The following is a 12,530-nucleotide window of genomic DNA, read 5'->3' as shown; positions in this document are numbered from 1 at the left end:
AGTACTGCTGCTGTCGGTCTTTTTCATTTTAGCCATCGAGGGCATGTGAGGTTGTTTTTCCTAGTGGTTTCAACTTGCCTTTTCCTAAAGACTAAGGGTGTTAAGCACCTTTTCATGTGCTTGTTAGTGACCTGCGTATCTTTTTGGAAGGTTTCTTAGTCTTTTACCTGTTTTTAAATTGGATTTTGAAAACATTTATTGAGCTGTAGAAATCCTTTATATATTTCGATATGAGTTTTCTGTCTTTCACATTTTGGGGACTTATTTCCTGCAGTATGTGGCTTAGCAGTGTCTGTTGATGAGCAGAACTTTTTACTCTGGTTGCCCACTTTATCAATTTTTCAGTTTTCTGGTTAGTTCTGTATCTGTTGTAAGAAGAACACACTGCAGTGAGCCTCACAAAACACCAGTAAATTCCAAGGTCTGAAAATAGCACAGACTACATTCTGTCAACACAATGCAGTAAATCACAAGTAGGAACCAGGACAGACTCAATACATGTAAAATGTAGTGCAATCAGTGTGACTCTAAAATTCAGTTGATTACGAGGTTGGATTATTAGCCCCAACCTCTTACAAGCACAGGAAGTTAGATGTACCAACTGGACACAGCAGACTGCCCCTCTTACCTAGACACAGTCAGCATGGTGGTGGCCGGGCCTGCCCGTCCTCACCTCCCATCTTCTCTTCCTCACTTTGGCTTCACAGATGTGGCCTAAGATGATCTTAAATTCTCTCTGTCTCTGCCTCAGTGGTAGGGTTCTTCCCCCACAGTCTCTCCCCTAAACGGCATGACTCTGTTTTTCAAATGGGTTTAAAGGTGGCTCATCTTGGTATTGTTGCTGCATCCAGAAATCACTTAGCTATTTGCATTGTTCCCAGCATTGTTCACTTAGCTATTGCAGTTTTCAGCATTGTGATTTTTTTCATGTTCTTAGATCAACGTAATGAGAGTGGAATTTGAATTGTTTGCAGTGAATTTGGCCTTCTTTTTGCATGATGACGTTACAAGGAGGCATTATTTAAGTGTCCTTACTGTCCTCTCTTGTCAGGACTGGGAGTATCTCCTGAGCTCAGACTATCACCAGGACGTGGAGTCTCACCTGTTGAACAGATCGTTATGTCTGAGCCCTTTGGAGGTTCCTCAGGTGAAGGATGAGGACTTGTCACAGAGTCTCAGCCTGGATTCTTCCACGCTTCTCTTCTCTCACATACCGGCGATGTTTTTTGTTCTTCACCTTGTCTATGAGGAGCTCAAGCTGAATACTCTGATGGCGGGAGGAATTCGTTCCCTTGCTGAGCTGCTCGTTCAGTTGGCAAGGTAAGCTGTGTGGAGTGGGGACCTCCAGGAGGCCTTCGGGGACTCGATCTGAGCCATGACTGTCATAGAGAAACCCAGTCAATACACTTCTGAAGTCGACCTTCTCAGAATCCCAGAGCATTTTTTATAAACCACAGACCTGTTTGCCGATATCAGCTGTGGAGGGCCTGTGGGTCGTGTGTGGGGCTGCTGGTTTTCACCTGAGATCAGTGGGAAGTCACGAACGTGTTGAACAGTGGGGATGTGCTGTCGAGCATTTCCTGATGACAACGGGCTGCGCTGTGTGGAAGTTCTAGAACAGTGCCTGCAGCTCTGTCATGATACCCGCATTCACATAGTGCTGTGGTTCACAGTCTTACAGGAATTGTCAAACGAAGTAGGGTCTGGATCCCCACGTAGTGACGCAGAGACCTGCCCGCGTGTTGTCGCGCAGCCGGGCTGTCGCTGGGGCTCTGTTGTGCCATCTGGTCGGCCTGTCTTTACATGGCCGGGGCCAGTGATGGAAGCTGAAACTCAGCTGGCTCGTGGTGGGCTTCGTGGGCCCACAGTAACACTGTTCTGTGTGCTCTTACGTTCTTAGGGACTTAAGATTGGAGCCTTACTTGGATCATTATTATAGAGATTACCCAACGCTTGGTAGAGCCTCTGCACAAGTGTGCACAGTCGATCCAGGTAAGCACCCGTGCCGGTACAGGCTTGCTGAACAGCGCAGTGCCATTTGCTTGTCCTTTTCCTGCTGTTAGCCGTGGGTCGGGGCATGTCTTTCCACCAGGCAGATTGCAGCTTGGGCTTGGTCTCTGACAGGCAGCAAGCCGTGATTTACCCAGCGTGTAGGAAAATGATACAGCCCGAAGCGTCTGTTGGGCAGAAGCTTAGAGAGAGTGCCCAGTGCCAAGGCCACTTTGCCCCAGACCTGTGCTGTCCATCTAGCAGCCACCAGCCATGTCACTCAAGGTGGTTGCTCATTTGCACTGGCCACATGTCAAGTGCTCAGGAGCCGCGTGGGGCTCATATTGCCACATGGGAACCTCTCCATGGCCGCTGTACTGTCCTAAACCCCGAGCTCGAGGGACTTGGCATCGGGGCCTGTTTGCTGGAATGGCAGAGTCCTACCGTCGTCTCTTGTTTTCTCACCTTTAGGGTCAGGCAGAACAGAACGCTCGGTTAGGTTCTTTGTGTGCCTTGAGCCCAAAAATTTGCTCCATTTCTGTCCAGGATGGGATAAAATAGTAGTCATTTAAGTCCTACATATTATAATACAGTCACTTTATTTACTGTGGACGAAAACATGGAGCATTTCAGAGTCTATGGAGCAATGTTATTCTGACTGATGAACGGTACCTGATTTAAAAACCTTATTTCCTTTAGAATAAACAGCACTGTCTTGTGTTCTTGTATTTATAAACATTTCTCTGATGCCAAAGGTCAGACCGGATTTATGCATCAGCCATCATTTTTCACTTCCGAACCCCCAAGCATTTACCAGTGGGTGAGCGCCTGTCTGAGGGCTGAGGGAATGCCACCCTACCCCTACCTCCCTGGCATCTGTGAACGAAGCCGGCTCGTCGTCTCGGTACGTACGTAGTGTTGCCTCATTTCTTTCTTCCTTTTCAATGTAATTTTAAGAATTACACAGTAAAATCAACTTCTTAAAAATCCTGTGTACAGTTGTGTGATTTTCAGCAAAGGTATAAATTTGTGTAATCACCCCCATGGTTGGAATACAGGATCGTTCCAGCACCCTCCACCCACAAACTTCCCTTCCGCTTTGGAGGTTCATCAAGTGTTGCGTGTGTCAGCAGTCGGTCCGCCCTATTGGGAACTTCATGTCCGTTCCCTGGGTGTCTCTTGGCTCTTGCATTCACCTGCTGAACATTTGCGGTGGCTCCAGGGGTTAGCAGTTACAAGCACGGCTGCCGAGAAAACTCAAGTCCACTTTGTGTGAACGTGGTTTCATCCCTAGGGTAGATAGCCAGAGCTGGGATTGCTGGGCGTAATAGGACACGTACATTTTGTTTCTAAGAAACCGAGCTATTTTCAGAGGGATGTAGCGTTTTACCCCCCATGAACGAACGAGTGTGCTCCCCTGCGTCCTTGTCAATGTTTGGTGCTGGCATGATTTTTCATTTTGCCATTGTAATGCAAAATGGTTTTGCAAATGGCACCTCATTGGTTTTCGTTTGCATTTCCTTAATGGCTAGTGAGATTTTGAGAGTTCTGGATACGAGGTTTTGTCAGATACGTGGATTGCAAATATTTCCTTCTGGTTTGTAGCTTGTCATGTCTCATCATTCACTTGATGTTTCCTTTGCAGAGCAGAAGTGTTTAATTTTGATGAATCCAGTGTATCCCGTTTTTTATTTTATTGATAGTGGTTTGGGTGTCATGTCTAAGAATTCACTGTTTCGCTTCCTGTCAAAATATTTTCTCCTGTGTTTCCTTGTAGAAGTTTTACAGTTTTTTTTTTTTTTATGTTTTACATTTAGATCTATAATCCATTTTGTGAATTTGTTGTAAGATGTGAGGTTTAGGTTGAGGTTATTACTCCATTTGGGTGCCCCAATCTTCTAACACCATTTGTTGAAAAGACTGTTCTTTCCCTGTTGCTTTTGCACTTTTGTCAAAAATCAATGAATCACATTTTTGTGGGTTTATTTCTGGACTTTTTATCCTTGTTGCTGTCCACACAGTCTTGATTCTGTAGCTTTGTAGTAGTAAGTCTTAAAATTGGTTAGGTTCTTTATGTGCCTTGAACACAAAAATTTGCGAAATTTCCATCCAGGACGGGATAAAATAGTAGTAACTTAAATCCTACATATTATAATACCGTCAGTCTATTTACTGTGACTCCTTCCATTAGCTCTTCATTTTCAAAATTGGTTTAACTATTTTAGTTCCTTTGCCTTTTTATTGAAATTTTATAATCAGTTTGTAGCTACCAAAAATCCTACTTGAATTTTTTTCCTCCAGAGAAACGCATCTTTACTTATTTTAAAAAATAAGTTCATGTTGAATAGTGAATACATGTCTGAGGTCAAACCTTCAAATAGGATCAGAGGGTATTGGGAAAGGTGACTTCTTTTAGCCCTTGTCACTCGGTCCCCCACATTGGAGTAGACTGTTCACAGGTCCTTTGTGGACCGTACCAGAGAGGGGGCCTTCCCAGGCTTACAGGATAACTGTGTGCTTTTGTCCCTTCTCCCGCAGGTCAGTGGCCCCCACCCGTCTCTCCTTTACTTTGCCTTTTGCTTTGCTTCCTGTTCAGAAAGGCTTCAGAGCCCCATGCCTCTGACACAGACAGGCAGAATGGTGATTCTAACACAATAGTTACTATTATAACTATTCTTCAGTGAGCAGTTCAGGCATTAGATACATTCATGGGATTAAGAACAGCTTAATCCCAGAACATTGCATTCTGTGCTGCTTGTGTGGAGACGTGTAAGTGAGAGCTCCGCATATATTGGTCCTGCCCAGTTCTGCCGAATGGTGTCATCTCGGTGTGTATCTAGCCAAAAAGGGGAGCCGGAGAATTGTGGGTATGCTAGCGTCCAACCTCCAACTAAATTCTATCAGCCAATTTATAGGCATTGCTGTTATAACTGTCCTTTGTCAGGCGTGATGTCAGCTAGATTCAGGAGTATGTCATTTGTTGTGCTTGTATGAGTTTGGAATAGAATTTTAAGGTCCTCCAGCATTGTATTAAAAGTCAATTAATCATATTTCTTTCCCCCCCCCAAAAAAAAAAGCTGCAGCAGATGCAGATCTTGGTGGTGGCGGCAAACATTCAAATGAGAACCTTGAAGGCCAAAGTGGACAAGAGTCAGGGTCAGGTCCGAGATCAGAGGGGTAGGGTATCCGCTACCCAGAAATGACCAAAATGTCCATCATTGGCTCATGAGCAAATGAACAGTTGGGTACATCTGTGCAATAGAACTCTGGGCAGTAGGAAGAAACAAACTTGTGGGAGGGGCGGTGACGTGGCTGCATTGCAGAGGCACACTCATGAAGCAGGACACCAGCCAGCACTGTGGCTCCATCCACAGAGCACTGGAGGCAAACTTCAGGGCAGGGCATGTCTCCCGTGCTGGTGTAGGAGAGACACGCAAACCACGGAGGGGAGGGCACCCGGGAACTCTGGGGGGTGCGGAGAGTGTTGTGTAACCACTCCTGACTATGGGAGTGGTTATACGAGTGTGTAAATATGTCACAACTCAGATCTGCACACCTGAAGTTGATGGGGCTTGCCTGTCGGGCTTGCCTGTTGACACCTCCATCACTTATAACTGACATGTTAACTTTCTCCTTATGCAGAGTATCGCACTCTACATTCTTGGTGATGAAAGCTCTGTTTCTGAGGAGTGCTCCCAGTATTTATCTAGAATAACTCCAGGTAAGTCAGTATAGTGACAGGCTTCCCCAAATGAATTTTATAAATGTCGATAGAGTTGACATTAAAAAATTTAAAATTTCCTAAGTGTTTGCTCCAGAGGCCACGTCCAACCTCTTTTAGAGGTGATGTCCTGCCTCATTTAGAAGTGACATCCTGCCTCATTTAGAGGTGACGTCCTGCAGTGTTCTAGTATATAGTCCACAACTGTTTTTCAGAGACCAGGGTTACTTAAAGCTAACACACTATATTTTTGAGGTTCCCTTAGGGAAATTATGCTTTCTAGCCTGCCAGAGGATTGCTTGTTTTATTATTTTTAGGAGTTGTTTGTTAACGAATTTTTATTTCCATATGTCTTCTCTGTTATGTGTTTTCCTTACCAGAAAGACAATCAAAATAAAGTTTCATTTTGTTATCTTTTAGTGCCCCAAAAGTCACAAGCAGAACAAGAGGAAAACAGGTGATTTCTATTCAGATTGTGCTTTTATATTAAAAATATAAAACACGGGTGTGTTACCCTTCTGTTTAATAACTTTGTGTTTTGTTCGATAGGTTTAATTTCAGGCATTCTACGTCAGTTTCTAATCTAGCTGAAAGATTAGTTGTCTGGATGACAGATGTAGGTAAGAGTGTCTTTATTACTTTTATGTGTCCTTAAAATGCCCCTGAGAACCCCACTTTTCCTGGATGCCCCCTCTTCACTTAGCCCAGTGTCCTCAGCTCGAGCTGGGGGCATGAAGAGAGAGGGCTCTCAGTCCTGAGAGGGCCTCGTAGGATTGGTGGCCTAGCAAGCCACACTTCCTTTGCCTGATAGTTTCACTACTTTCATATAATAACATCTGTGATAGCAGCTTTTTAATCTCTTGGCCTCTGAATGGTGAGCACTAGTCACCTCACGTCAAACCTGAAGCCACTGTAGACTCAGATATCAGAAGGGAGTGTTTCTGGCAAAACCAAAATGTAATTATATAAACATTACACGTGTGCTTGGGGAAAGGTATAGGCACCAAGATGGGGGGCACGGGGCTTCTCTGTCCTCTAATCCCAACCCTGTGCTCCTAGGTTTCAAATTGAGTAAAACACTAACGAAATTTTTTACAAAAATGAAGAACTAAAATTAAACGACTGATATGAAGATATAAAAAAAATGAGACTGTTTCTTTGTTAGTAAAAGTAATGCTGTAATGAATATTACAGGATGTTTCTGAATTCGTATTTAAAGTATGTTCTATATGAGTTAGCTTTTCACTGTTCATTTTTTGTATGCCCCTCTTGAAAATAATAATTGTCATACAGTATTACAGATAGTATTAGTATTATAATATTACCTCTGCTGAAAAATATTGGATGAGTTCTATCCATTTGAATATTACATAATATTTAATAAAAGTTATTCTCATACAATGAAACATTTTTACCGTAATAAACTTTCTATATTAATAATTCATATATAATTTATAAAATTGAGAAAATCATTACAGGAAAAATACATTTTTAATTAACCTGAATACTTGAAAAACTTAAAAAAGGAAATGTGGCATACATACAAAAAAATGTATGAAATATTTCGAAAATAATAAAGTGACTATGAGTGTGCTGGTCACCCACCATTAGAGTGACACGTGCTGGTGTGGCAGAGGCCCTTGTGTGTTTACTCCCGCATGGTGTCTTCCCACACGCCCACCTCTGCAGGGAACCGCTGCCCACCTCAATTTGTGTTCCGTCCCTCAGTTTTTTTTGTAGTTTTTATCATCTTGATATACTGTTAGTGTTTTATGTTTTGAACTTCATATAAACAGATATAAATATGTTTCTACTGTCTTTTTTTCTTCACTCAATATTATTATTTAAAGATTCATCCATGTTGATTCAGTTAGCAATAGCTCATTTGTTTTCATTGCCATATAACTCACTGTTTAAATATATCACAACTTACCATATTCCACTGATGCCAGCAATTGGGCCATTTCCTCCTTCCCATTTCGTGCCATGATGGAAACCACACTGCTGGTCACTATTTAAGTCTGTGTCCTGGTGCACACATGCACAAGCTTTTGCATGGCTGTCCTCAGACCGTGTGCGTGGACCTGTCTATACATGCCAGATGTCTTCCAGTGTGGTTGTACCATACACCCACTACCAGATGTGGGTGACAGTCACTGGTCACTGGTGCTATGCATGGTCGCCAACACTTGGTATTAATTAACTTTACTATTGTGGTCAAATGAGCGTGAACGTCTGTTTCCTGTTGTTTTTAGTTGCATTTCCCTGGTCCCTCATTGGACAGACCATTTTTTCATATATTTGTTGACCGTTTGTGTTTTTTCTTATGGAAATATTTTTTAGTCCTTTGTGTTTTCCCTATTGGATTGTTTGTCTTATCTTAAGGTTTTTAAGAGTTTTGTAAAGAGACCCTTTCTACTGTTCCCTGACATGAAGACACTAGCCTTAGTAGTAAGATAAATAAAATGAAATTTCTTTCTTCGTCAGGATAGATGTTTACTGACTTCAGTCAGAGGGTAGTTGGAATAGGGGCAAGTGTAAATGAACCCTTTTCTCCTTTCCTTCCACCATTAGGTTTCACCTTAAGAGACTTGGAAACTCTTCCCTTTGGAATTGCTCTTCCCATCAGAGATGCAATTTATCACTGTCGCGAGCAGCCTGCTTCCGACTGGCCAGAGGCTGTGTGTCTCTTGATTGGACGTCAGGACCTTTCCAAACAGGCCTGTGAAGGAAACTTACCCAAAGGGAAATCTGTGAGTGTCAACACAGAAAGTTCAAGGTTCACCTTTAGCCTCAGTAAAATCAAAGTGGGCGTGTTCTTCATTTTCTTTATGTCTTTTTGCAAGCGTAAGCATCAGATTCATTTTTATGTTATGTGCCGGGTAGGGCTCATGATTGGCCAGATCTTAGTAACTGTAAGCTGGACACGGGAGCAGGTCTTGTGAATGCACCTTTCTTCGCCTTGAGTCAGAACAAGTGCCAGTCGCAGGGCAGCCACTGTGACTGACTCGCTTGTCCCGTACTGGGAGTTGACTGCTGTGTGGTCCTGAATTTGGGTAGTTAGTGTGTAACTGTTTTCTCCTTCATATGTTTCTAATTGGTTGAATTTCTTGAATTTAACCTTTTAAACAGCTGTAAATATATCCGTTTAATCACTTAAAACTGAAGCCCCACGAAGAGGATTTTTTTGGGGGGTGGACGGGGTACTAGTTGTTTAGATGTTTATTTGTTTAGATGATGACTGAATGTTACTCCTTCCGAATGCTCTCCTTCGTCAGTCTCCAAGTCTGGTTTTTAAGGAAAGAGTTCTAAGGAGCTACAAATGGAAGTGGAGTACATCATTACTCTCTAGTTACTTCTCTTTTAAAACTTAATTATGGAGTATTTCAGACTTATTCTAGAACTCTACTTTAAAAAACTAACTGGCAGCACTGCATTGCCATGAGGACCAGGAAGAGTCCGGGCTGTTGATTCACTGGTGGCAGTGCAAGCCCGGCCACGTGTCGTTAGCCTTGGAGCCAGCAGATGGGAATCAGTACATTGTCACTGTTATAATCTCCACGAGGGCTTCGGCACTGGTGCCTCTCCAGAACCTGGGCCTAGTGTGTTCCTCACGTCAGTGCTGCCCCCTGGATCTTTGGCACACGCAGTCTCCGTGGGGACGCAGGTTCCAGAAGGGTCACTCTGCACTTACATGACAGCTCTTAGTTGAACTAGTGTTTCTCTTGTTTTAAACAGAAAACCATTTATTTTTTCTTTTTGCTAATAATATGATTATCTTTTCCTTCACCAAGATAATTTTTAGCCTTTAGACCTCTTTCACTTACTATGAGTGAGAGCAGTGTAACATCATTAGCACTAAAACAAAATGGTATTAATAATCAGTCATCTGTATTTAATTGTCATTTTAAGTAATTCTGTGTAAATTCAGTTCAATTATTTGAAGCTCTATTTTATAAGTTATCTAAATTCAATTTATCAGCTGCTTAGTTCTGTATTTTATAGCTAACTCATCTATTAGAATATAGTTTCTTTTGAAATTAGATACTCTGTAGGAAGCACAGTGAATTTTTAGGAACTAAGAGTGATGATATAGTCATACCTGCCATTATTTTTTTTTCCATGCTAATGTTGTTTCATGTTAAACGTTGCCAAACCCCTGCGTTTCATCTGGGAGCTTGTCTGTTGAAGGCGCGTAAATGTTAGGAGGGTGAGGGTTCGTGCTGTTCGCTTCTGTTGAAGTCTGACTCCTGTGGTCGGGCAAGGCTCACGTTAAAGCAGACGCTGAGCTCTGGGGACAGTGAGAATCAAGGAACAGAGCCTTCTCGTTCACTTTGCTGCACTCAGTCCCTTCCCTTTTAAGACATTTTTATCTGGAACCTACTCATAACAACAGTGGAAACCTGCCACCATGATCCATTGTATAATTTAAATTACTAAAGGAAGAAAGTGTCCGGCTTTCGCCACCCTCAGGCTGTTCTCTTCTGCTTATATTAATCAGAGATAGTATTTAAATTTGTGTGCGAGGGGGTCACATTCCACTTACAGTCGTTTGTTTCCTTTTTGGGATGTTTAGCATATAGTTAGATTTTTACAGTTTGTTCAGAATGTTTCTGTCAGAGCAGTCAGCCTCCTGACTATTGTCCTAAACTTAAACTTTTCTCTTGGTTCTGTGAGGAGTTTTCCAAGTGGGTCATCTAATTGAACTTGACAGGGGAGTTGTAGCTTAGTGGCCCAGGCCAGCCTGCTGTGGAGGTGGCAGTCTGGGTCGGTCGGCGTGTCCGGCCATCACAGCCTCTCGCTCAGTTGGCGCGCGGCACCTGCTTCGTGAACTGTCACCACAATGCAGTCTGTTACTCAGGTGCTCTCATCAGATGTTCCTTCAGGAACAGAGACCGAGGAGGAGGACGACGGCATGAAGGACATGAACCAGGAGGTCATGTCACTCATATGGAGCGAGGACCTGCGGGTGCAGGATGTGAGGCGTCTTCTGCAGAGTGCGCACCCTGTGCGCGTCAATGTGGCGCAGTACCCGGAGCTCAGCGACCACGAGTTCATCGAGGAGAAGGAGAACAGGTAGGAGCAGCTGTCCGCCGCGCAGGGAGGTGTGAGGGCCACCCTGCCTCAGCCCGCCTGCCTTCCCAGTGTGTTGGAATTGGGTGACAGTGTCGTGTTTTAGACCCTCTGGACATACAGCCTCTGCTCTCCGGAAAAGGCGCATCTAACACCATTTTGCTGCTAGTTCCCTTAGAGCAGGGGTGTCCAAACTTTTTTCAATGTTTTTTTACCAAGGGCCATATGCGGTAAAATACACAAACAGCCGGGCCACTCACTCAAGGTGAAGTACGTCTTGCCTCACCTGGTTTATTTAAGTAAACTAAATATATGTTTGGAATTTCCTGCGGGCCAATTAAAAATGGATTGCGGGCCGCAGTTGGTCCGCGGGCCGCAGTTTGGACACGCCTGCCTTAGAGTTTACAAACAAAGCAAAACTCTGAACTTGTTCTTCTGAATCTTGATCAGGAACATATTTTGAGAGTTTTTTGTTATTGTTTTGAGTATCGGGTACACTTACACCAACCTTTTTTTTCTCCCATCAGAAACTAGTAGTGATCGGTAATAGTCATTAGCGTTCTCTCTTGCCACTTTCTAACACTTACTATATCCCTTCTTACATCTCTGACACTTACCTGTCCCTGGACAAATTGTAAGAGTCGTAATTAATGTCACATGTCTGTGACATTCCAGTCATGGTTGCCTTGGGACAATTCAACTTACTATTTAAAATTCTCTGCTGTCCTTTTATCTCCCTGGTTTCTACCACCTGTCAACTCTGCCCCTGTTTTCTCCTCTTTTCTTTACTTGTGATCCTGCTGAAGGGCAGGTGCATTCACACTCAGCCTCAGGCCGCTGAGGGTCTCAGTCAGTCATTGCCCCCCTCTCTCTGTTCCCTGCCCTTATGGACCCGGCATTAGTCACCGTAACAGAGGCCATGGAGTGACAGAGAGGTTGCGTGAGACCATGGTAGTTAGCATGGGCTCTGGAGCCACGCTTGGCTCTACCTGCTGGGTGACTCTGGGTAAGTTACTCACCGTCTTGCTGCCAGAGTTGCCTCCTCTGTAAGCACAGTCATGACTACAACTCCCAGACCTCACAGGGCCACTCTTGTGTCAAATGGGTGGTTTCTGCGCAGTGCTGGGGGCCCTGTCCCGGACACGGTGAAGCTCGATGCGCCCGTCCTCTTTGTGAACGTGCTTCCTTCATTCTGTGATGCCGATTTTTTTTAACCTTTTAATATCTCCAAACAGAGTATGCCTTTCAGTCAGTAGGTATTTAATTGGCAGTGACTTTTCTTTCCTAGTACCTCATGAAACAGTCATGCATCTTATCAGTGACATCGTAATTCAATGAAGGGACAGTATTACTGTTTTCAATACAGTAATGTTGTGGATTATATGTAAGGTTTCTGCTAAAAAATTCTGTGGGACGTTGGCTCCCGGCCTTGAGTGTCCCTGATTGTAAATGAATGTGGGACAGTGTTCCCAAAGAATCTCAGGACAGCAGTTTTTTTCCTCACCAATAAACTCAAAAAGCAGCTATGTGTGTGTGCAGTTAAAGAGAGAGCGTGCTTGTACGTAGCTTTGTCTGCAGAGAAAATGTTAGCTTCTGAAGGGCGTTTCTGTGTCTTCAGGTCAATTTTGTTTTGTTTTAAGGGGCTCTATGGAAGGTGATTTATTTTAATATAGAAACAAATAGCCCCCAGCAGCCACTTTAACCTTGAACGTCACTGAGCCAGTCAGTCCTGTATATCCCAACTGCC

General features: G+C 43.6%; 1 protein-coding gene across 3 annotated transcripts in view; it reads left to right on the top strand.

Moving 5' to 3' along the window:
- The window catches only part of ANAPC1 (anaphase promoting complex subunit 1), a 75,461-nt gene that overhangs the window by 30,931 nt on the left and 32,000 nt on the right, over window positions 1–12,530 (top strand). For all 3 annotated transcript variants that reach the window (XM_081067923.1, XM_081067922.1, XM_081067921.1), the window contains 8 exons: window positions 1,052–1,320; window positions 1,901–1,992; window positions 2,745–2,893; window positions 5,632–5,710; window positions 6,131–6,167; window positions 6,260–6,330; window positions 8,285–8,463; window positions 10,572–10,786. In XM_081067923.1, the coding sequence (XP_080924049.1) occupies window positions 1,052–1,320; window positions 1,901–1,992; window positions 2,745–2,893; window positions 5,632–5,710; window positions 6,131–6,167; window positions 6,260–6,330; window positions 8,285–8,463; window positions 10,572–10,786 (1,091 nt within the window). The remainder of the gene's footprint in view (window positions 1–1,051; window positions 1,321–1,900; window positions 1,993–2,744; window positions 2,894–5,631; window positions 5,711–6,130; window positions 6,168–6,259; window positions 6,331–8,284; window positions 8,464–10,571; window positions 10,787–12,530) is intronic.

The sequence above is a fragment of the Rhinolophus hipposideros genome, assembly GCF_964194185.1.
Source record: "Rhinolophus hipposideros genome assembly, chromosome: 12".
In the NCBI taxonomy this organism is placed as follows: Eukaryota; Metazoa; Chordata; class Mammalia; order Chiroptera; family Rhinolophidae; genus Rhinolophus; species Rhinolophus hipposideros.
This window is presented reverse-complemented; position numbering and strand designations above follow the sequence as displayed.